Raw genomic sequence first — 25,601 nt, forward strand, 5'->3', positions numbered from 1 at the left:
AAGGTCAGGTTAAGTCAGTCCAAACCGAAATTTGATCAAGTCGGCGCCAATTGAAAGTCAACAAAGTCAACCTCAATTAAAGGTTGACAAAGTGCTTTACTAAAAGTTAGCTCAAGTTGACCTATCTCATGTCTAATGGATCCAATAGTCATATACATTTTATTGATCTTACTATAGTAATCTAATTGAAAAAATAAATTATCCAATAATTAAATACATTTTATCCAATTTAAATGGAATTAAAAATGATCTTATGGATTCAATTCATTTAATTAAATCTAGATTGGATATGAAAACTTCAATCCATACTCATCCTTACTTCAATGAAAAGTGCAGTAAAATTGAAAGTAAGACTGAAGCAGGTGTAAAACAATCTATATTTCCGAATGAGAGATGAAAGTAGAGGTCATTTAGTCAAATCATATCTATGTTATGAATGTATCCAAATATTAAACTATACTTAATTGTTTACTTAACCAATAATTTGATTTTGGGCTCGTTTATTTACGTGAAAAATTATTTTCTAATGTTACTTTCATTTTTCAATATAAAATAAATCCGTGATTAAGATAAGAGTACTTTAGGCAGGGTAGAGTCTTTGAACCGAAGGTTTAGGAATTGTAAGAAGTAAAAGAAACTAAGGTTGTGAAGAGTAAAACGAGAGGTTCAATAAGTCACTAACCCAAGAGCTTTTCAACGGAGTAGGAAATTTCTTTCTCAAATATTCTATAAAATAGAACCCGCGATTCCTGTGAACACCACGGTACACGGCTTTAGATTCGTAGTTCACCTTTGCTTTTAGTTTCTTTTAGTCATTTTCACAAACATCTTTCGCTCAACGTTAACCGAAGAAATTTGGGTCATAATATTCTGGCGCTCTGTCCAATTTCGAAAGATTGAAGTGTGCATTGCTTATTCGTCAGCCATGAACAGAATCGGCTCTAGATTATCTCATCTCTCTGTTGTGCTATTACGCATCAACCATAACTCACTCATTGTTAATCGTTGTCATGTAGTAGAACAGCCCCTTATGAGTGAAGCTTTCAATTTCATTAATCCTTTTAAGTATGACAGATTTTTAGCTCTGCCAAATTTTGGTTTATCAGTCAGGTCTTTTTCTACTTCATCTTCAACCAGAAGCCCTGGGGAGGCAACTGATGCCCCCGCACACGAGGCCTTGAGTGATGAAGATGATGGGGGTGGGGATGAGGATGATGATTATGATGATGGTCATGGCAAGAATAAAGATAAGAATGATACCCATTGTAATAAGTTACATTTAAGAGATGATGGTCTTGCCCCAGATGTTAAAACCATTTTGGATATAATGCAGGAGATGGGTTCTGGACCATCTGACATTAAGCAAAAGCTTGAGAATTGCAGTGTCGCGCTAGCACAAGAGCTGGTTGGGGAGGTCCTTTCAAAAACTCGCAATGATTGGGAAGCGGCTTTCACATTTTTCTTATGGGCTGGCAAGCAGCCTGGGTATACTCATTCGGTTCGGGAGTATCATTCTATGATCTCCATTCTCGGAAAAATGAGGAAGTTTGATACTGCTTGGACCTTAATTGAAGAAATGAGAGGAGGTAGAACTGGTCCATCTCTTGTCACTCCACAGACATTGTTGATCATGATCAGGAGATACTGTGCTGTACATGATGTTGCAAGGGCTATCAATACTTTCTATGCTTATAAACGGTTTAGCTTTCAAATCGGGCTAGAGGAATTTCAGAGTCTTCTTTCTGCCCTTTGCCGGTATAAGAATGTGCAGGATGCTGAGAACTTACTGTTCTGCAACAAAAATGTATTCCCACTTGACATTAAAAGCTTTAACATAATTCTGAATGGATGGTGTAATTTGATTGTTAGCACTAGTCATGCAGAAAGAATATGGAAGGAGATAAGCAAGAGAGGACTCAAACACGATGTTGTCTCTTATGGAAGTATCATATCTTGCTATTCAAAATCTTCTACACTTTACAAGGTGCTTAGGATGTTTGACGAGATGAAGAAAAGGAAGATCACTCCCGATAGGAAGGTTTATAATGCTGTGATTTATGCTCTAGCAAAGGGTAGACTTGTGAAAGAAGCTGTCAATCTCATTGGAAAAATGGAGGTCAACAACATCATTCCGGATGTTGTTACTTACAACTCCTTGATCAAGCCTCTTTGTAAAGCTCGCAAAGTTGATGAAGCTAAACAACTTTTTGATGAGATGTTGAAGCGGAGTCTTTCCCCAACAATTCAAACTTTCCATGCTTTCTTCCGTATGTTAAGGACCAAGGAAGAAGTATTTGAGCTCTTGGACAAAATGAGAGAGCTGGGATGCTACCCAACCAATGAGACTTATATAATGTTGATAAGAAAGTTTTGCCGTTGGCGCCAGCTTGATGATGTATTTAAGATATGGGATGCAATGAAGGAAGATGGAATCGGCCATGATCGTAGTTCATATATAGTACTGATTCATGGGCTGTTTCTAAATGGAAAGCTAGAAGATGCATTCAGATACTATGCAGAGATGCAAGAGAAAGGCTACCTACCTGAACCAAAGACAGAAGAAATACTTCAGGCATGGATTTCTGGGAAACAGTCAACGGAGGGCCAGGTGACAGATTTAGAACCTAATCGATTTGAAAATGATAGTTTTAAAAATAAAGTGAAGGACATACCCAGTAAATTTGATAGGGAAAAAAATTTTCTTCGCCAAGCTGAGACCAGAAGAGTAACAAGAGAGCGAGGTTTTTCTTTGTGGGATTAAGACGAGGTCCGTCCAATGACACTTTAATACTATACCTTTGAAGATGACACTTATGGGTCAGCATACCTCAAATTCAATTTTATTTACCCGAAGGAGGTGGATGGCATGCGGGTGTATAGCCAGACTTCAATTTCCTCATCATAAACAAGAGCTGCAAGGTTAGTGCAATGCAAAGACATCCGAAGTTTGTTTATTGTTATAGGATTTAAGACTTTTCGGTTAAAATTTAGTCATAAATTTAATTGCTTCTTTACTAGCGGTTAACCTTGGTGAATGTTGTTAATACTAGAGCTGAACAAAAGGCGCTTGAATGTATTTTCATAAGTTTGGTATTAATTCCGCAAGTGCATCTAGAAACTCAATCTACTGTTGTGATTGTTTAGATTGCAGAGAAAAATGTGAATTGATAGTTGCTTATTGGTCAGTTTATTATACAATCTACTTTAGAAGTAAAATTAACACAAATGAAGTTAACACATCGACGAAAGTAATTAATTACTTTATGAAATTGCACGAAAATTTTAACATTGATCATGACTTGAACTTTCTTTAGTTTTGTTATGCAGCAGGGTGTAACAGAACATCTTTTATTTCGTGCCTTTGGCCCTGTGATTTAAGATCTCCTGTGGCCTCTGTTTTTATGTAGTTAGCGCTTTTGTCTTACGGGTTGTTAAAGTCCCTTCAAACATGATATTTTCCCATGAGCCATCATTCAACTATTCTGGAGACTGGAGATTATTTGATCCTGGGGTTGAAGTGACTGAGGCTTCATTGCTAGAACTTAAGCCTATACCTGAACCCCTAACCAGGTCTCAAAAGAGCGTCATTGTCAATCAGGTAAACTGGATTGTTGATTACATAATACACCGTGGAAGCCATTTAGTTGAGGGTTATTTTGGTGCCCTTTCTGATTGTTTTTATTTTGGACCTTGTAATATAAGAATAAATTTGTAATGCTAGTGCTATCTAATCAACTCTGTATGAAGTTTTTTCATGATGACAGTTTGCATCCAGATAGCACGATTTAACATTTTTCTATTAAACCTTTCGATGGAGGGTGTTAAGAACTAGATTTTAAGCTTAACTCAATCTTGCAAAACCGGCTTATAAAGTAAGGTTTACACTCACATATATACTATAATCCAACACACACCCCTCTTGCCGAGATATATACATCCCGAGCATGAGACTTGGCATTAATGGATGGTTTGATAGCGATCCAATAATAGGTGGAACAATATGTTCAACAAACAACAAATCTTGTTAGGATATGTTTTAATAATGACTCTAATACCATGTTAAGAATTGAACTTTAAACCTAACTCAATCCCACAAACAATAAATCTTGTTAGGATAGATTTTAACAATGACTCTGATACTATTTAAGAAGTGAACTTTAAACCTAACTCAATCCCACAAAATCGACTTGTAAATGTGACATCCACATAGGTTTCAACAAACAACAAATCTCGTTAGGATATTTTTTAACAATGACTCTGATACTATGTTAAGAAATGAACTTTATGTCTAACTCAATCTCACAAAACCGACTTGTGGATGTGGGACCCACATATGTACTATAATCTAATATACGCCACGCTGCTAGATGCATGGTCTATTATTCATGTAATGCACCACCCATAGAGTAGAACAGGGAGTTCGCGAAAGAAGGTTAGTATTAGTGAGGTGCATGAGTGAGCTGACTGTGTGGAATCCGTAACTTTGATTGATACGTGGGCTCTTACTAAATTGTGGATTATGGCCGCATCTGGTCTAATGGTTCTTAGTGGTATAGGTAACTTTAATTGTGGGTGAGGTTTGGGTGATCAAAATGAAGAATGTTGAGAGAGACTATGTCGTTCTGCAAAGGTTACGAGAAATGAATGAGAGAAAAAGAAAATGAACCAGGACAAGATTGGTTCTTACCAACTCGACTAGTTCATGTAGCTTGGGATAAACTTTGATCAACCTCTAGCTCCCACTTGGATAAAGCTAATGAACACCGCCAAATGACAGGAGGACCTCTAGCTCCACCTTGGATTAGCTAAGGGGCACTATCAAAGAAAAACAAGAGAACCACCATTTGAACTTAGATCAAGGCCAGGAAAAGTTTTTCAAAATCTGATAATGTTTCGTATGTCTTGATTACAACTATAATGCACATGCATATATATCATGCAATCACACTCAAGAAAATGCACTTATAATCCTGTGAACAATTCTCAAGAGAATTATTAATAATTGTATAAACACTTTGTAAACTGTAAGATCCTTGAAAATATTTGTAAGTTAGATACTAGATAAAAAAAAAGTGAATAGTAAATTGTGAATAGTAAAAAAAAAATATTTTTGGAAATGATAAGTGTTCCACGTAGCTTTGAGATCAGAATTCATCAAATTGCAAATAAAAAATTATTTTTGTAATAATAAAATGAATAAAAAAATGAATAGTTAAAATGAATAGTAAAAAATGAATAGTAAATTTTTTTGTTATAAATAGCCAAGGGGGGGAGGCTGAAAATTTACACCAAAGAACTTAGAAAATTTTTGAGAGAAGAGAGTTGGAAGAATTTCAAATTTTGCAAAGGGGATATTCTGGAAGTTTTCAGAGAGCGAGGGGATTAAGTCTGTAATAGAGGTAAGGGGAGCTAACTTTGAGTATTTCCTTTTGTATTATCTTGAGTCTTGAATATGCTATATTTTGCTTTTGTCTGATCTTAAATCTTGAATATGGAGTATTTTGTTTATGTATGATCTTAAATTTTAAATGAGAGTATGCTTTTGTGTTGATATCCAAGTGTGATAGTTGTAAAATGTGATGTTGATTAGGTTATGCCATTTGTATGTTATTAGTTGTTTATTTTTGTATTTTGGAAGGATTAGAAATTGTCTAACCGGCTCTGCCAGATTTAATTTCTTGTTTCCCCAAACATTTTATTGTTTTCCTTATTTATTTTTATTGTATTTTGGAAGGATTAGAAATTGTCTAACCGGCTCTGCCAGATTCAATTTCTTGTTTCCCCAAACTTTTTATTGCTTTACTTATTTATTTTATTGCATTTTTGGAAGGATTAGAAGTTGTCTAACCGGCTCTGCCAGATTCAACGTCTTGTTTCCCCAAAATATTTATTGCTTTACTTATTTATTTTATTGCATTTTTGGAAGGATTAGAAGTTGTCTAACCGGCTCTGCCAGATTCAACTTCTTATTTCCCCAGACATGTATTGTTCTTGTTATTTAATTATATTGTATTTTTGGATGAATTAGAAGTTGTCTAACCGGCTCTGCCAGATTCAACTTCTTGTTTCCCCATGAATTTTTATATTAAGATTATTTTTATGATTGTCAAATATTGTATTCTTTTATGACCATTTATAGTAATATTTTATTATTGTTAATTGTTTATAGTTATCTTGTATGAATTCTATTATGAATGAGTTTCTTGGCTGAAAGTGATCTTGTTGGAAGGTCTGGAGTAAGGGTTCTGTAATAGCTTGTATATGGGTATTAAATAGATGTACAAATACTATTTGAGGTTGTTGTAAGAGGAAGTAAAAATATTAAAATTAGGCATTTTAGATTTAGAGCATAAGAGAAAGAGGTAGATAATTTAAATAAATAAATTGTTAATTATTGAGGGCCTCCCTTTGTTGGTAGGATAGAGGAACCTTAAAAACCTGAGTTGGCACATCCCTGATCATAGAGCAGCCCTGGCCTGGTCCAGTCAATTGTGACTAGTCATATGTGCTGGCGTCGAAGGTGAGTTTGATGCGTTCAGACATCTGGGTCCTCTCCGGTGACCAATTGGGGTAAAGAAAAATCTCTACTAGGATGAAAATAAAATAAAACAAGTTGAATGTAGATGCATAAAGTTACCATGGTAAAAACTTCATATATAATTCATTTATCGTTACATTGAGCTCAGACTTTAATATATAGTTGCTAAGATATGTTGAAGTGTTTTGGCTGATCTATGATCTTTGATTAGTGAAAATATGTTGAGTTATACTCGTTATGGTCAAAATGAGTTTATAATATGAAATATGATATCTAACAATATATTTAATTTATTGACACTAAAATAGGTTATCGTCAAATTATGATTAGAGAATAAACATGATTGAGTTATGTGGATAAGAGGTTATGAATTGTTGATTTGATGAAATATTGGAGTGGATAAGAGGGTATGAAATGTTGATTTGATGAAATGTTGGAGTGAATATAAGAAATCATTGCTTATGAAATGATGTTTACTACGAGGAGTAGTATGTTCGGTTTATACCATGAGAGCTTGATATGAGCAAAGTAACACCTGAGGTTTATGAGAGCAGGCAAAAAGTGGTCTGACCATAAGGCTTTGACATGAATATATGGTTCATAAGTTTTATAGAAGCAGACAGAGAGAGGTCTGACCGTAAGGCTTCAGAAAGTAAGACATAGTATACAGGTGAGACTTAAGGAAGCAGGCAGAGAACGGTCTGACCATAAGGCTTCGTGAGTAAGCATGGTACACTTGTAAGGTTTATGAAAATGAGGAAGATGATTTTGATAATGATGAATTAATGACATCGGGATAATGATATTTTATAAATTACAGAAATACATGATTGAAATATTTTTATTACAAGTTTAATGATTTATATGATATGGTTGGCTTACCCTTATTTGTTTGTGCTATGATCATATAACTCATGTTATATGTGAATAGATAATGTTGCAGATGCGGTTGAAAAAGCTTAGAGATGAGAGAGATGCGGGGAAAAACTTTCAGGGATGTTTTGTAAAAAGAATAAATTTGTATTGGAAAATTATGTTGTGTAAAACTTATAAGTAAAATTTCGAATTTATGTTAAGTGGTGAAGACTATTTTGTTTGAAGTTTGTAAGTTTGGTATTGTACTTTAGAAGAATTGAAATAAAGTTTGATTGTTTATAGAAGATATCAAATTAATTTAGTCTTTACTATTAGTAATACCCTTTAAATTATTAGGGTGTTACATAAACACTACGCTAACATGATGTATTTAAGAAATCACAAAGTTTAAGAAAGTAATCACTTGACTCTGATGGACCGCAAAGATTAGAATCAATTTTAAGCAAGCAAATTTCACTAAATAGCCTTGATTTTGATGTTATAACAAGAATGATGTTTTAACAAATATTACAACTTTTTGGAGAGTTTCTTGTATATGTTTGTAAGTAATAGATATGAAAATAATTTATAATTATCTACAAGAATTATAAAACAGTTTATAGAAAACATTTTATACGTAACTTAATCGATTGCATTAAGTATTAACCAATAATTTTGTTATAAGTTTTCTAGAAATGCAATTGGAACAATTTTTGATTATGCTTCCTCTATTGCAAAAGCATGGATAAGCATAAGTAGATGGATGATAAATTATAAGATATAATGAATTATAAGTATAAGGTTGTTAAAAGCATTTTGATACAATTGAAAACGTAATCAATCATATTAAAGAGACAAGTATCAACACATCACCCATCTTCATTGCTTCTCTCTTTAACACTTTATCTAAATCCCTTCATATCCAAGACTCTAATGGATACAAGGTTCTTCTTAAATCTTGTGACATATATGATGTTGGTCTACATAAGAATTATAAAATATTTCAAAAGGAGATAGTCTTAAGAAAATGAAACATGTAATAAAAGATGGTAATGATGACCCATTATCACATATCATTTGTAAATTGTAAAAAGTTCATTAATCAACAAAGATTACAAGTATTTATTACTATCACTTTTATTTACAACGAGTATATAAAATCACTAATGATTATTCGAATACAAAATGTCTCTTTAGATTATATGTTAGTTTTCTTCTAAGATTAAGCATCAAGTACATAATGTATTTGCAAGTTGAGTACATATAAAACCTTTTAGACGATATACAAGATTTTTTAAATACTATGTTCACTCTCAACAAAGGGGACATAAAATATACACTCCTTGCTTTAAAGACTTAACTTCAAAAAAGTAAAAGATATAATACAAGCACAGTCTTTCTTACATCTAGGAGACAAGCCATAAATTAAGCACTTGAAGGTTTTGATTGTGCAAATAAAGTTTACTTATTGTAAATATAATCCTTACTTTTTTCTGCATGGAAAACTTCCTTTTAGCGAATGTCTAGAAAGGAATGTTGTAGCTTGTTTGTTTAAAAGTTCATGATTTTATGTAGATTCTTCTACATTTGTAGTATGAAAAGATATGCAAGTCACACTCTTTATCTCTTTTGTGCTTATACTTTTGCTAATATCGTACTGACTCATGCAAATGAATGATACTTTGTTTCAAAATGTTCTTCGAGAAGTATTCTTTGTCAACTTTGTAGTTATTGGACGACATTACATCTTAGAGAAACCTCATTTATTAAGCATTTGAAAAAAACATCTAATCTACATGACTTATTACTAAATTTCCATTGTCATTCTCTACAACTTTTTATTCAGTTAGTACTTTTTCTTTGTCCAGCTCTTGTTCTTTTTCTAACACTTTTATTAGACTCTTCTAGTTTAATAACACTTCATGTGACTATGTTTGCATGCATGTGACACTTGTGTACCAGACTTTGCTATATACATCTTATCTTCGAGCGGCTTCATAAAGATAAATGTGAATAGTGACTTTCAAACTAAGATTTGCATTTTAATAGCACTAAATTCGTCTATTCCTTAACGAACACATACATTATTTATTTTATAGAAAGATAAAAGGATAGTAATGAATGGTTCTATATTTGTTGTAAGTTAAAATTAGCTTGACAATAAGAATATTTATAATAATTATTAGTTATCAAAATCCTTCATGAATGCTTAAAAGAGGTTGTCTATGAATTTATGGAAGATTTGAAAAAAAACTTTTTAAAATGTTTTTTCAATAATCCCATTAAATCTATTTCAAAATTTTCATAGACTCTAACTTTTGCGAAGTTCAAGAATTATCATGGTGTAAAGTTTTGAGGATTTCTTGTGAAGCAAGATTGTATGATACAAAAAAACTGATCGTTTTGCACAAGAAGTGCTTACTTCGTGATCAGAAAAGCTTTGGCAAACGTTGAGAGTTGCTGGTTTCCCTATGGTGTATACAGGAAGAAGAATGTTGTTCTTGACTTTGAGGGGTATCTCAAAGGGGTTGACAGCAGAAGAAGATTGTTCTTGCTGCTTGTCTGTTTTGTATTGCCTATACTTAGACTAGTGAGTTAGAGAGGTGATTTACATTTTGACGTGAGGTTGCTGTACAACCCTTGGTGTAAAAACGCAGATCTATATAGTGCATTGGCTTCCATCTCAGGTTGTGTGAAAGGACACTAGATGTAGGCAGGTTGGCCAAACCAGTATAAACCGTAGTGTTTGAATTTTCTTATCCTTTCTCTCTGCATTAAGTCGATTATACTATCATTGTATTCGAATACGCTTACTGTTTCATTACATACAAATTTACTTGCCATTCAAGAAAAGTTTAAAGACTTCCTGTTTTTGCGAAAAAGGTTTTAAAAGAAATCATTTTTACACATCACCAATTCACTCCCCTCTTGGTGTGAGAAACAAAGCACTTCTTTTTTAACAATTGGCACCAGAGCTGGTTTTCAAAATATATTTGAAAAACAAATCGATTATTATTTTTGTCTAATTAATTTGATCCTGAAAATGGCCTTTGCTTCTCAGACATTTGGTAAAGGTGCATTAACAAATAAACCACCTCTATTTGCTGGTGAAAATTATGCTTTCTAGAAAATCAGGATGCAAATATTTCTTAAATCAGGGGATAAAGGTGTATGGGATGCTACACTCAATGGTCCATTTGAACCCACTCATGTTGTTAATGGAAAAACTGTTTTAAGAAAATTTCCTGAGTGGACTCAAGATGAGAACCGAAGAGCACAATATGACGTTAAAACTCATAATGTAATTGCCTATGCTCTAACAATGGATGAGTTTTTCAAGATTTCCCAATGCAAGACAACAAAAGAAATGTGGGAAGTTCTTGAGGTAACACATGAAGGAACTAATGAGGTAAAACGTGCCAAAAAAATTCTCTAGTGCAGGAATACAAGATATTCAGGATGAAGGCTGGAGAGACTATCTATGATGTGCAGAAAAGATTCACACACATCGTAAACCATTTGATGGCTCTTGGCAAGGTGTTTGACAAGGAAGAAATCAACATCGAAATCTTGAAGAGCCTGAAGAAAGCTGGCAGCCAAAGGTAACTGCTATATCAGAATCTAAAGATTTGACTAACATGAATATGACAACCTTGTTTGGCATGCTTAGGGGGCATGAGCTAGAGCTTGGTAGATTGAGAGAGGAAGAAGAAATTGAGCAAAAGCAATCAATTGATCTCAAAGCTACAAAAAAAAGATCGTCCAAGAAAGCTGAATCTAAGGCTGAGTCAGATGCAAAAATGCCAGAAAAGGAAATCATGAACATGATGGTAAGAAAGTTGAAAATTTTTATGAAGAAGAGAAATACTGCAACTGATAATATAGGTTATTCAAAAAGAGGAAAGAAGAGTTCAAAGAATAACACTATCATATGCTATGAATGCGACAAGGATGGTCATATAAAGCCGAATTGTCCAAAAGTGAAAAACAGGCAGAAGGCTAACACCAAGTATCCACAGGACAAGAAGAGCAAGCAGAGAAAATCTTATATAGCCTGGGAGAACAGTGATGATGATTCATCTAGTGATGATGATTGCAGTGTTGAGGAGGAGTCCAATCTATGTTTCATGGCAGGTTATGCACACTCTGATGACAGCGACAATGATTTTGAAAGCGAACCAATTGAAGTTAAGTATGACTTGCTACTGGACGCCTTTCAAGAGATACATGTAGAAGCCATGCGACTTCAGTACAAGGTAAATTGATTAAGCTAAAAAAGAAAAGACTATGAATATCAAATTGATAACCTTGTAGAGGAAAATAATAAGCTGAAAAATGAATTAGAAACTGCTTTACAATATGCAAAAACTATTAAAACTGAGGTTAAGATTGTAGAGAAGAATTGTGAAAATTGCCCTGTTCATCAAGAGAAAATCGATTACTTAACAAGCATTCTAACAAAATTCACTCAAGGAAAAAATAATCTAGATGATGTGTTAAGATCTTTAGGGATAGTAATAAATAGACAAGGCATTGGTTATAAAACAAAGAGTAATATGATTAATCCTAAGAAGTTTATTGATGTGAGTAAACCTATTACAAATGCTTGTTTTTATTGCAATATTATTGGTCATAATGTCAGAAATTGCTATTATAGAAAGGTTGGAGTTCCTAAAGGGAAATATAAGTGGATTCCTAAGGAACAACCTCCTACAACTAACAACAAAGGACCCAAGCTTATCAGGGTACCTGATTCAAAACCATTCAATTGTTTTGCAGGAAAGTAAGTTTCTGACTGAAGCAGTACAATGCTCAATGATGAACTATAGTGGAATAAATTACAAGTTCTTGAGTATCTTAATGTGGTAACTGAAACAGTTATTTTCATGCACTCATGCATCATAAGTATCTCTATGAATGATTGTTATGTGCATGTTTGTTGAGTGCCTATCTGGTTAATCTGTCTATATGAAAAATTTTTTGCACGACTTTTAATCGGTTAGGTTAATAATGTAATTGATTATGATCTGTGTGTGTTTCTCTGTTTTAAGTGATACTCTATCAACACAAAGTCGATTCTAATAGCAATAAAATCGATTAAAATTCTCTGTTATGGGCTTTTCCATTTTTGAAAATTTAAATGGGCCCGATTCTGTAAAATTTCATTTCGCGCCCTTATAAACATCTGATTGGAGAAGTTTGTGTGTGCGCCATGATTGTCTCAAAACTGTGTGATACTAAACCCTTATCTATGCTAAGATGTCTGCTAAAATTCTTCAATATCTGTCATGGCTTCTTTATCTTCTCGACCTAGAAAACACCCTATTTCTTTGGTAAGAGAGGGAAATTCATTTGGATGGTTTAGTGATGATGAACAAAGGACTGATTTCATATGTCAATGGGACTTCAAGGAATTTATCAGACACAAATGCCTAAGCATTTTCTTCTTTCACACTAAAGGGTTTATGTTTCAGGAATGGCTACTCTACTCGGGTCTAACAAAGTTTGTTGAACTCGAAGGAGACTACTGCTCGAATCTAGTGAAAGTGTTTTACGCCAACTTGAAAAGTGAGAGAAACTGTCTTCTGTCCAAGGTAAAGGGAGTACCTATTCGCATTTATAAGACTATATGGAGAACAGTTGCTGGATTTCAACCAAGAGGATTGAAATCACATCATGGCATACCGGGCCTTAACAAGGTTTACATCTACAACAATTACTTAAGGAATCCATACATGATATGAAATTATGATTCCTTCAGTATTGATCATCTGAGTAAAGAGGAAAGGATGTGTGCATCTGTGATCACTTGGATTCTGCTCCCAAGAGGTGAAAATCAGACAATATTGATTGCATAAGATGTGTACCTACTGTATGCACTGCGAACCAAGACTCAAACAAACTAAGTCTCTGTAATCAATGATCACATGGTAAAGGTAGCCTGACAGCATGAACATCATCTACCATACGCTGTTTTCATAAGCATAATTCTAAGATTCTATGATATGGACGTCATGAATGAGGCAACCATTAGCTACAACAAGAAAAATGTGATTGAAAAGCTGTTCTTAAATCACATGGGACTTAGAAGGAGCGTAGAAGGATGGATATTAAAAGATGAATATTGTCCTGCTGATGAAGCTGACCCTGTTAGTATTGATGCATCAATGTACAATTTCAGACCTCAAACAGAATTTGAGAAGTTTGTGGATGATTAGTTCAAGAGACTTGATGATAAGATGTCAATGCTCCAAAAATCCTTCTTTGAACTACATAGAAAGATGGATTATTTGCATCAAGAATAAATGCTTTTGGTGACACCTCTGAAGATGATTTTGAGAGTGAAAAGAACAATGCAGATGAAGAAGATACAGTTTAAAGTTCTGGAAGCAGTCCTGCTTTAAATGAAGACCACACCAATTTCTTTCCTGAGACAAATTTTGAACGATTTGTTGTTGAGCAGTTCAGGTATACAAATGAAAGAATTACAAGGCTTGGAGGGGAGATATACAATCTTCATCAGCAAAGTGTCAATAGTTCATTTGAAGGTTCTGATGAAGAGTCCTCTGATGAGGATTCTAAGGAAATGTCTGAATCATAATAGGGTTGTTTAGAGCCACAACTTTGTTTTTGTGTTGGTTTGTTTTTATGTTTATTTTGTAATGAATGGCTTCGCTTGCCATTTTCTTCTGGCTGTAATCAGTTCTTATTATATGAATGAAAGTTAATTTATGTTTAAATCAATATGTGGGAATTATATCTATGATTGATGACTTAATCTAATTGCTAAATCGATTAATCAGTGTGTATGTCTGCAATTTGACCAATGTCACTATTACATTCATATAATTGCATATTCATACCTTAACTATGATGATTATTGTACTGCATTGTTACTAAAATGCTTGATCTAGTTAAGCCTGAAAGGTTATGCAGGAACAATGCTTGCTGACTGAACTAAAATTGAAAATCAACATTACTCTACAACAAGAAATCGATTAAGATGAAGCTCTAATCAATTGGTTTTCATAACTTGGTTTGAAGATTCCAAACTTCTAATATCTGATATCTTTAAACCTTGACTTACTATCTGTTGAATGTTTATTCAGCTTATATCTCTATGCTAATACACTGTGAATATGTTTTAAGATTATAAGTGATTAAACTGATTTGTTGATTCAACATGTATCAATTTGCTCTGATTTAAAGTGATACAAATTGCTATGATACATTGCTTGATTGTGCTTGAGTGATACATACTCTGATATATTTGTATTATGCATCTGTGATTTGGTGTTTAAACATGCATGATGATAGGGAAAGCGTTATATATGATTGATTAGTTCACATGTTTCCAAAAGGGGGAGAAAATACTTAAATAATGTGAAGATTATTGACAAGGGGAGCATCATATTAATTCTGTTATAATGATTGATGCATCTCTACTTGTTTTATTATCTCTGTTTCAATTACAGAATACTGAAATGCCTTTTTTGCTAATGCCCAAAGGGGAGAATATCTATGCAATTGAAATGTGTATTCTGAGATAATTGAAATATGCTGAATTGTGATTGTACAACATAGTTTTATTAATCATGGTTGTGCATCATCAAAAAAGGGGGAGATTGTTGATAGGGGGAGCACAAGTTTAGCTAAACCCACAATCTCAGTGATATCTGTGTTTTTGATGATGACAACACATAATTAATATTAACAATATAGCTTTTGGGTTTAATATAACTTTTGGTACAATATAGCTTTTGGGTTTAATATAACTCTCTTAGATGCTTTTGACTTATTAGTCGTTTATCATTGCGTCTGGGTGTTTGACTTAGGTGTTTTTGTGTTTTCTACAATCCTAAGTGTCTCCCTAAGGCTTTTTCTGTCATTGGGGATTTCGAACTTAATTTCACAGAAGGCCAATGTAGGCCTCAAGGGAATGAAACAACAGAGACCAGCCAAACCAAGACTTTCAGTGGCCCAAAGCTACAAATTCCGTTTAAACCATCATCAGGAAAAGTATAAAACACAATCAAGTCATTCAATTAAAATAACAAATTCACCGTTTACTAATCTTACCTGCAACACAACATCATTGCCATTAATACTGACAGAGCCAAGGATATCTCGCTCCCATATAATGGACGAACCTCTATTTAAACTACTAACAATATATCTATGTAAAGAAGTTTCCTAATTGTACTTAGACAACCTATCTAAGTCATCTAAAACTATACAAGGCATATTACAAACGAACCTAGATTTCGTAGGAAAATAAAATACATAAACACACTAATAAATACAATCGACATACAACATCTACATCATTCTCATCATTTTCTATAATCCCTTTAATAGTATTTATAATGTCTTTTACATATATGTGTTTTTGATGATGACAACACATAATTAATATTAACAATATAGCTTTTGGGTTTAATATAACTTTTGGTACAATATAGCTTTTGGGTTTAATATAACTCTCTTAGATGCTTTTGACTTATTAGTCGTTTATCATTGCGTCTGGGTGTTTGACTTAGGTGTTTTTGTTTTTTCTACAATCCTAAGTGTCTCCCTAAGGCTTTTTCTGTCATTAGGGATTTCGAACTTAATTTCACAGAAGGCCAATGTAGGCCTCAAGGGAATGAAACAACAGAGACCAGCCAAACCAAGACTTTCAGTGGCCCAAAGCTACAAATTCCGTTTAAACCATCATCAGGAAAAGTATAAAACACAATCAAGTCATTCAATTAAAATAACAAATTCACCGTTTACTAATCTTACCTGCAACACAACATCATTGCCATTAATACTGACAGAGCCAAGGATATCTCGCTCCCATATAATGGACGAACCTCTATTTAAACTACTAACAATATATCTATGTAAAGAAGTTTCCTAATTGTACTTAGACAACCTATCTAAGTCATCTAAAACTATACAAGGCATATTACAAACGAACCTAGATTTCGTAGGAAAATAAAATACATAAACACACTAATAAATACAATCGACATACAACATCTACATCATTCTCATCATTTTCTATAATCCCTTTAATAGTATTTATAATGTCCTTTACATATGTTGAATTCAGACTAAACATTTGACCCGCAACACCACATACATTTTGATCAAAAGTAACCTCTAAACCACCTACTCCTAACCCTAAACACATGCATACATCCACCATAAAGAAGGGCACCATCCACTGCCTGACTCGGAAAGATTTATTAACCCTAACCCAACGGTTGACCATCTCCTTCAACAAAGTACAAGAAATGCATATGGGTCTCACCATCTCCAGACATTATTTGAAGGGAGTGGTCAAAATGTGCCTATGATGTCCCTCTCTTAATATACCATTCATCTCGACAATACATTATGAGTCTACCCATGTTCACACATGCCACTTCAAAAAATTGTCAAAAGATAATAAAGTTCATAACAATGATGGTTCCATGACACTAAATCAACAATAGACAAAAGTAAAATGACTCAATTTGCACTTAGATTTCTATCAGATGGTTTCATTAATCTAAATCGACAATAACAATACGCGTGTGAAGAACCAACTAAAAAGGGCAACTGTCACCAATGCCAATAAAATTCCCTACAATAACATATACCAAAAAAAAAAAAATTCATCACCGACAACCTTTACAAACCAACATAAAATAGAGTAGAATAACACCAACACAAACAAATCAACTAAATAGTTCTTAGAAAACTCAACTATCAACAACAACAACAAAATCTAAGAGAAAGCATAACTCATGACTTTGTGGTTCTGCGCACCTCAACACTGTGGAAGACACCTTTTTTGACTGAAAAATGCCCACACCTTGGGGAAAGGAGACATCTTTATTCCTTGGTCGTCCAAGCAAGACACTCCTTCCCACAACAAGAACTTGAACAAGTGGAGGAAAGGACACCACTTCAAATGGTGGTCGAGAATGGGAGACAGGGAAATGCAGAAACATTGGTGGAGCAACGATATAAGTGACGGTGAAGGTCGCAGACGGTAAGAAACAAAAGAGAAATGACGAGAGGGAGAAAAGCGAAAAATCGCGAGAGAGAAAAGAGAAGAAGAAGAGGTGTGAGAGACGACAAAAAGTGAAAACTTTAGTAAAACAACAATGGAGGTAACAACCAATGAAAAACAAGGAGAAATGATGAGAGAGATAGAGACCATAAATGAGGAGAGAGAGGAGAGAAGACGAAGAGGTGTTTGGAAATTAGTTTGGGAGAAAGTACAATTTTTTTTTTCCCAAAATTATTCTCCATGTCAGATTTATTTTTTAAAACTTATTCGAAATGCACCAATGAGAGGCTGACTAGCGTTATTAAAATATTGTTGTTAGAAGTGGACTTTAAGCCTAACTCAACCCACAAAATTGGCTTGTAGGGTGAGGTTTGCACCCACTTATAAATTATGAATTGATCTTATCACTAGTCGATGTGGAACTTCCAACAATTATCATAAATTGGTTGTTAAAGAAACATTTTTCTTATAAAATCTTATCTCGAGTTGTGAGAAAAGTGGTGACTTTTTCGTTCATTCATCTGAGTCATAGTAAGTGGTGTAATTCTCCATTTTTTTTATTTTGTTTTACTATATTTGGTTTTTAAATTTGATTAATTGTATGTGTTCTTGAGTTCAGGATGTATGAAACTATTATGCTGTTGTAAGTCATACTGGAGCATGTGAAGCCTTTAGTTTAGAAGATTAAAAATAGAGCAATGGAAGAACCTAGTATGGTCCCATAAAACAAATGAACGACAATGTGAAACCCAATTTTAAAAAAATAAAAATGGAGACATGAAGAATGGAATCGGGTGATCAAAGGTGTTCCTTTTCATTCAGCTGTTTAAGCTTTATCAAACATTCAATTCCTTAGCATTCTTTTCATTTAACTGTTTAAGCTTATCCACTCAATTGCTTTGATAAGAAGTAGTAGAAGTAAAGTAAAAATAATTGAACTGCATAATTTATATTGTTGATACAGAATCATTCCAATTCATTAATATATAGTTGTTTGTTGAAGATCTAAATAATTGAAGCTTGATAAATGAAAAATATCTCAAAGTTATTAAGAATGTGATTTGAACATTTTTTTATACTTATTTATATATATATATATATATATATATATAATAAAGTGAATGAAAAAGAATTCTAGATATTGAGAAATAGTACACCAATATGACTTTTCTCCCAACCTTTCCAGTAATTTATGGGTCTGACATGTTTCAATTAATCTGTTCCACACCTGTCATCATCAAGCTCCATTGGGGACTCATATATAATACGAAGGAAAGGTATTGTGGGTGACATATATTAGGTTATCCTTATCCTCTTAGCAGAAGTTTATTTTTATATTTTATACTTATATTTGATATATTTGATCATTATAAAGTTTTCTTGTATTTTTGTTAAAGAATAAGTGTGTTTATATGTACGTTTATGTTCAATTTTTGTACTATTTTAAATTTTATTTAAAAAATCATGTATAAAAAAATAAATATTATAGTAAAGAAAATGTTATATTATTAAATATGTAACCTGAAGAATATGTATATATATTTTTTTCAATATTAAATGTCAACAAAAATTATAATGATAAAAATAGTGAATAAGAGTATAAATAATAATTGAATAAAACTCAAATAATTATAAAAATTATTAAATGTGTATATTAGACATTGATTATTAAATTAATAACTAAAAATCAGTTAATAAAATGTTTTAGATTATTTAAAAATTTAAAGTATTTTAACATTTTAAAAGAAAAACAAATATAAAGTCAGATAAGAATATTAGATAGATATATACATAATTGTTCCTGTTCTTATCTTTACATTCAATTTTAAAGTAATTAAATATTAATATATATATATATATATATATATATATATATATATATATATATGTTTAATTGCTTATTTTATCCTCAATTATTTCGTAAATTTTGCACAACGAAATCTCTTCCGTTAAATAGAAACAAATAGAGATAAGAGATTGATAATATGGCAGAAAATAATATTAACGTGTTATTTTGTAGGTGTATATGTGCTGACGTGTTAGTGAATGGATGCAAAGATGAAATTTAGGGGTGCACTTGGTATTTTTTGGGTCAAGCCCAAGCCCTCTTTTCTTTCTCTTCATATCAGAAGTCACTAGGGTTTCTTTTTTTCTTTTTCAGAAAGGAAGTTAGGTCTCTTCTCCACCTTCATTAGTGGCAGTTCTGCCCTCCGCATGACCAACGCCGCCGTGTCTCCCACTGGACAGCCAAAACTGTTGTCGGTGACACCGATCATCGCCAAAGACACCACCAGCCACTACGACGTTTCTCCCTCTCTGCGTGCATGAGGTAAGCTCCGATATCGTGAAGCATCGCCAGCGTCATTATTGCTCGCGCCGCCTCCGCCACTCGTCGTCCAATGACTTGGAACCATTTATGATTAAAATAGAAATAAATTTGAAAATGCTATCGGGAATAAATTTATTTATATCCCTGTAATAAAACAAATTTAATCGAAATATATAATATATTTAAGTATAATGCTTTGTTTTGATAAATAAATAACAATGAAAATTAAAATAATTTAGTTAAAACAAAGTAAAGGATAAATGACTTAAGAAATAGAAACATAAATAATAAAAAGTGAAAAAAATATAGTATGGCCTATAAATATTTTAAAATATTTCTCTCTTTCTTTTCTATAAAAATACTGAATGGAAGAAAACAATAGGCCAAAAATAAAATGGAATACAGAATGGAAAATACTCTTTTAGAAGACTTTATGAAGTTTTATTAGCTCACAAAGTACTATAATAAAAATAAAAATGCATAATTTCTTTGTTAATTAAAAGGAGAAAATAAGGTATATAAAAAATATAATGTACTAGAATAGAAATAGAGCAAAAAATGAGCATTGTTCTTACCGTGAAATGGTCATCCTTTATAGCTTTTTGCATAAGGAGTAATCTTTCAATTCCTTAGTATGAACCAAAGTGATAACTATATTGGAGATTTAACATAATATCAAATAAATTCATTTTTAACTAATGTTTTTTAACTAATTTTTCTATCATCAAGTCATCTGCTTTTCTTAGACATCCATACACAGTAAAAAAGGAAGAGAATGCATTGTATAATTGTAGAAAAAGTTACATAATATTTAAGTAAAAGCAACTAATATGAATAATAATTCTTCAAACACGCATGACTCTCATTATTACATCTCATGAATAGAAAATATGTTGAAGTAAAATTTGATTTTTAGTTATAACATTTTTATCTTTTTATTTATTTTTTCTTTTCCAATGGAGTTAAATGCAAAGAAAATAAGGAATGGGAAAAAGTGGGGAAGTTGTACTTTTGTAATAGGATTCAGAAACATGTGACAAAAGTTAAAGTTATGTAATACAGCACATTTTAAGGAAGTATTATTATTTTAATATCTAATAAATATTTACGTACACTTTATTTTATCATTTTAATTTTTAATCTCTATATTTATATAAATATAAAAGATAATTTTTAATAACCAAAATATTTATAATATGGGTTCATTTGATATAAAAAATATTTTCCTATCTTAAACAAAAAGGTATCTTTGTAAATAGTTTACAGAAAAAGCTAAAGTTGGCGCTCATTGTTGCTGTAGGACCATGTCTTTGAAGCCCTTTCACTCCATTCAGACATAGCTACAAGAAATGCATGACAATTGCCGACACCTCTCTTGCTTCTTATTTGAGGCCACTACCAACTCTTAATATTTTTTCATCTCAATCCATGCAATCAATGTCACCATCCAATTCCTATTACCATAATAATAACAATTTATAATAATATAATAATATAATAATAAAATAATTAATAATCATATCGTACTCTTATTTGTATAATGTTAATTTTAATGCACAAGAGATATTATATTAGTTATTTATCTTTTTACCCATTACTTTACATAGGTTAAGAGAGTAAATCAATGTAATATTTGCACATTTTATATTGGCCAAATAACATATATAATATGTACCTAATTGTTTACATGACATCTATATTGATTTTGTAAGAAAAGTTTTAGGCCATTTTCCCTCGTCAGGGCTGAATTAGTTTTCAATAAAAACGTTTTCTTGCTCTATCTTTTTGGAAATTTTAGAATAATATTTAAAGTACACAATACAACTATGAAAGTAATACAGTAAATAGATTAAGAATAGAAAACAAACATCATCTTTTATCTTGGTTCGACCTCAATGATTACATCTGGTCTCTTTCAATCAACCTTAGATTGGTGTAGAGAAGTTGTGAAAATCCTCATTTCAACATTGTATTCTTCAAAGCATTCATTCTGGAATTCCATGTCATGATCACTTCTGATTGACTTGATTTTGAGATCCTTCTCATTCTGTATCATGGCTACAAACTTCTTGAATACCCTGAAAGTATCACTTTTGACAACAAGAAAAAAAGTCTAGGTATATCTAGAATATTCATCTACAATTACCAATCCATAAAGATTTTCTCCAAGGCTTTTGATTCTGGAGGGACTAAACAAATCCATGTGAAACAGTTCAAGAGGTCTAGTGGTAGACATTTATCTCTTGGTTTTAAAAGATGTTTTTGTTTGCTTTCCCTTTTGACAAGCATCAAAAAGCCTCAGAGACATATTTTATGTTTGGTAAACCAACAAGATTCTTAGAAGCAAGTTTATTTAATTGTTCCATGTGAATGTGAGCTAGCCTCTTATTGCACAACCAAGCATCATCATCTTTGGATAACAAGTATATACCAAATTTAAAGGAGGTTTTTCTAAAATCAATCATGTAGATATTATTACACCTTTTACCATGAGTTCATTTGTTGAACCATTACATATAAAACAGTGGTTAGGTTCAAAAGTAATTTTCAGCCCTTTATCAGAGAGTTGGCTTATACTCAGGAGATTATGTTTTAGACCTTCAACAAGAAACACATTTTCAATTACATAAGAAGAAGGTGTTTGGATTTTACCAACTGCATCAATTTTACCCTTATTGTTGTCTCCATATGTAATATGACCGCTTGTCTTGTGAGAAAGGTTGACAAATCTGGTTGGATCACCTGTCATATGTCTAGAGCACACACTATCCAGATACCACATTGATTGCTTTTCCTTTTGTTCTACACATGCTTCAGTAGTGGTTGATTTCACCATCATACTAAGGTCAACTCGTTGTAGATTTTGGTCCTTGCACAACTCTCGAACATCCTTAAAATTGATATCAGTTTTCTTTGCCTTCAGAAATCTGGTAAACCTTTCTGCCAACATATTAGATTCCTTATCTTCAGATTTCAGAATGTTGGTGCTACTATCTCCTTCTTGAAAAGATTTCCAAAATTTCGTGTCTTACAAAACTCATAAGAATTGTTAGTGATAGAACTGCACACAATTTTACAGATATCAATCAGGGAATCATTATTAATATCACTCTTCCTCATGATCAGAGAAACAAATGTCATCAGGATCAATTAATCGATTTCACAAAAAATATAATCGATTAGTTTTCAAATAATTTTTTAAAATTTATTTTTGGTGCCAATTGTAAGAAAAGTTTTAGATCAGTTTCCCTTACAAAGCACGGAAAGGGGGGGGGGGGTGAATTGGTTTTCAATAAAACACTTTCTTGCTCTATCTTTTTGGAAACTTTAGAATGATCTTTAAAGTGCACAATACAATTATGAAAGTAATGCAGTAAAAAGATTAAAGATAGAAAACAAACACAGTCTTTTTATCCTAGTTCGACCTCAATGCCTACATCCAGTCTCTTTCAATCAACCTTAGATTGAAAGACTTTCCACTATAAAGATTTGAGTTTTTACAATAAGGCTTTACAGAGACCAACTGTCAAAATGTAAATCTCCTCTCTAACTCACCAATCTAATATAGCACAAAACACACCCTACAGAAAAACAATCCTCTTCATTGTAGTAACCCTTTGAGACCCTTCTCAAAGTACCAAGTGTAACACCCAAATATTTTAAAGGGTATTACTGATAGTAGAGACTAAATTAATTTGATATCTCATATAAACAATCAAACTTTATTTCAATTCCTCCAAAGTACAATACCAAACTTACAAACTTTAAACAATATAGTCTTCACCACTTAACATAAATTTGAAATTTCAACTTATAAGTCTTACACAACATAATTTTTCCAATACAAATTTATTCCTTTTTTTTTTACAAAAATCCCTGAAAGTTTTTCCCCGCATCTCTCTCATCTCTAAGCTTTTTCAACCGCATCTGCAACATTATCTATTCACATATAACATGAGTTATATGATCATAGCACAAACAAATAAGGGTAAGCCAACCATATCATAAAATCATTAAACTTGTAATAAAAATATTTCAATCATGTATTTCTGCAATTGATAAAATATCATTATCCCGATGTCATTAATTCATCATTATCAAAATCATCTTTCTCATTTTCATAAACCTTACAAGTGTACCATGCTTACTCACGAAGCCTTATGGTCAGACCGCTCTCTGCCTGCTTCCTTAAGCCTCACCTGTATACTATGTCTTACTTTCTGAAGCCTTATGGTCAGACCTCTCTCTGCCTGCTTCTATAAAACTTATGAACCATATATTTATGTCAAAGCCTTATGGTCAGACCACTTTCTGCCTGCTTTCATAAACCTCGGGTGTTACTTTGTTCATATCTAGCTCTCATGGTATAAACCGAACATACTACTCCTAGTAGTAAACATCATTTCATAAGTAATGATTTCTCATATCCAATCCAACATTTCATAAAATCAACAAATCATACCCTCTTATCCACCTAACTCAATCATGTTCATTCTTTAATTATAAATTGACAATAACCCATTTTGATGTCAATACCCAAAATAAAGTAAACCTATTGCCAGATATCATACTTCATATTATAAACTTATGTTTTTTAACAAGTATAACTCAACATATTTTCACCAATCAAAGGTCATAGATCAGCCAAAATACATCAACATGTCTTAGGAACTACATATTAAAATTTGGGCTCAATGTAGCGGTAAATATATATGAAGTCTTTACCATGATAACTTTATGCATCTACAAACAACTTGTTTTATTTTATTTTCATCCTAGTAGAGATCTTTCTTTACCCCAATTGGTCACCGGAGAGGACCCAGATGTCTGAACGCATCAAACTCACCTTCGACGCCAGCACATATGACTAGTCACAACTGACTGGACCAAGCTAGGGCTGCTCTATGATCAGGGATGTGCCAACTCAGGTTTTTAAGGTTCCTCTATCCTACCAACAAAGAAAGGCCCTCAATAATTAACAATTGATTTATTTAAATTATCTACCCTGTTCTCTTATGCTCTAAATCTGAAATGCCAAATTTTAATATTTTCACTTCCTCTCACAGCAACCTCAAACAGTATCTATACATCTATTTAATACCCATATACAAACTATTACAGAACCCTTACTCCAGACCTTCCAACAAGATCAATTTCAGCCAACAAACTCATTCAAAATAGATTAAATTCATCACATGACAACATGTACTATTTTACAGTTTTAGTTATAACATCCAATATAATAAAAGTCATAAAACAGTTTCACAAGAGCACACCAGTTCAACATTCACATGCATATATTTTTATAAAATAATTTCATACAAAAATAATTAGCTCCCCTTTACCATCAAATTAATCTTAATATAAAATTCAGGGGAAATAAGAAGTTGAATCTGGCAGAGCCGGTTAGACAACTTCTCATCCTTCCAAAAATACAATATAAATAAGAAATAAAAAGTATGGGGAAATAAGAAGTTGAATCTGGCAGAGCCGGTTAGACAACTTCTAATCCTTCCAAAAATACAATGTAATTAAATAATAAGAACAATAACAGGTCTGGGGAAATAAGAAGTTGAATCTGGCAGAGCCGGTTAGACAACTTCTAATCCTTCCAAAAATAAAACGAATAAGGAAAACAATAAAAAGTATGGGGAAAAAAGAAGTTGAATCTGGCATAGCCGGTTAGACAACTTCTAATCCATCCAAAAATACAAAAATAAACAACTAATAACATACAAATGGCATAACATAATCAAAATCATATTTTACAACTATCACACTTGGATCTAAACGTAGAAGCATGTTCTCATTCAAAATTCAAGATCATACAGAAA

General features: G+C 32.5%; 1 protein-coding gene across 6 annotated transcripts; it reads left to right on the forward strand.

The window, feature by feature from the left end:
• The first annotated feature begins 754 nt into the window (after positions 1-754).
• LOC108329047 (pentatricopeptide repeat-containing protein At5g15010, mitochondrial) lies at positions 755-7,609 on the forward strand. 6 transcript variants are annotated; one of them, XM_052872378.1, is made up of 3 exons: positions 755-2,919; positions 3,328-3,598; positions 7,470-7,609. In XM_052872378.1, exon 1 carries the CDS (start codon positions 926-928, stop codon positions 2,759-2,761), a length of 1,836 nt encoding a protein of 611 aa, XP_052728338.1. In that variant the 5' UTR covers positions 755-925; the 3' UTR covers positions 2,762-2,919; positions 3,328-3,598; positions 7,470-7,609. The 6 variants fall into 6 exon arrangements, with proteins under 6 accessions (XP_052728338.1, XP_052728339.1, XP_017418521.1 ...); XM_052872379.1 differs by lacking the exon at positions 7,470-7,609 and having other exon boundaries at positions 755-2,608; positions 2,689-2,919; positions 3,328-5,920; XM_017563032.2 differs by lacking the exon at positions 7,470-7,609 and having other exon boundaries at positions 3,315-5,918.
• The last annotated feature ends 17,992 nt before the right edge of the window (positions 7,610-25,601 follow it).

Source organism: Vigna angularis, chromosome 2 (assembly GCF_016808095.1).
Source record: "Vigna angularis cultivar LongXiaoDou No.4 chromosome 2, ASM1680809v1, whole genome shotgun sequence".
NCBI lineage: Eukaryota > Viridiplantae > Streptophyta > Magnoliopsida > Fabales > Fabaceae > Vigna > Vigna angularis.

Excerpts from the sequence above, each read along its gene's own strand:
- LOC108329047 (XM_052872378.1), top strand. The coding sequence starts at position 926 with ATGAACAGAATCGGCTCTAGATTATCTCATCTCTCTGTTGTGCTATTA.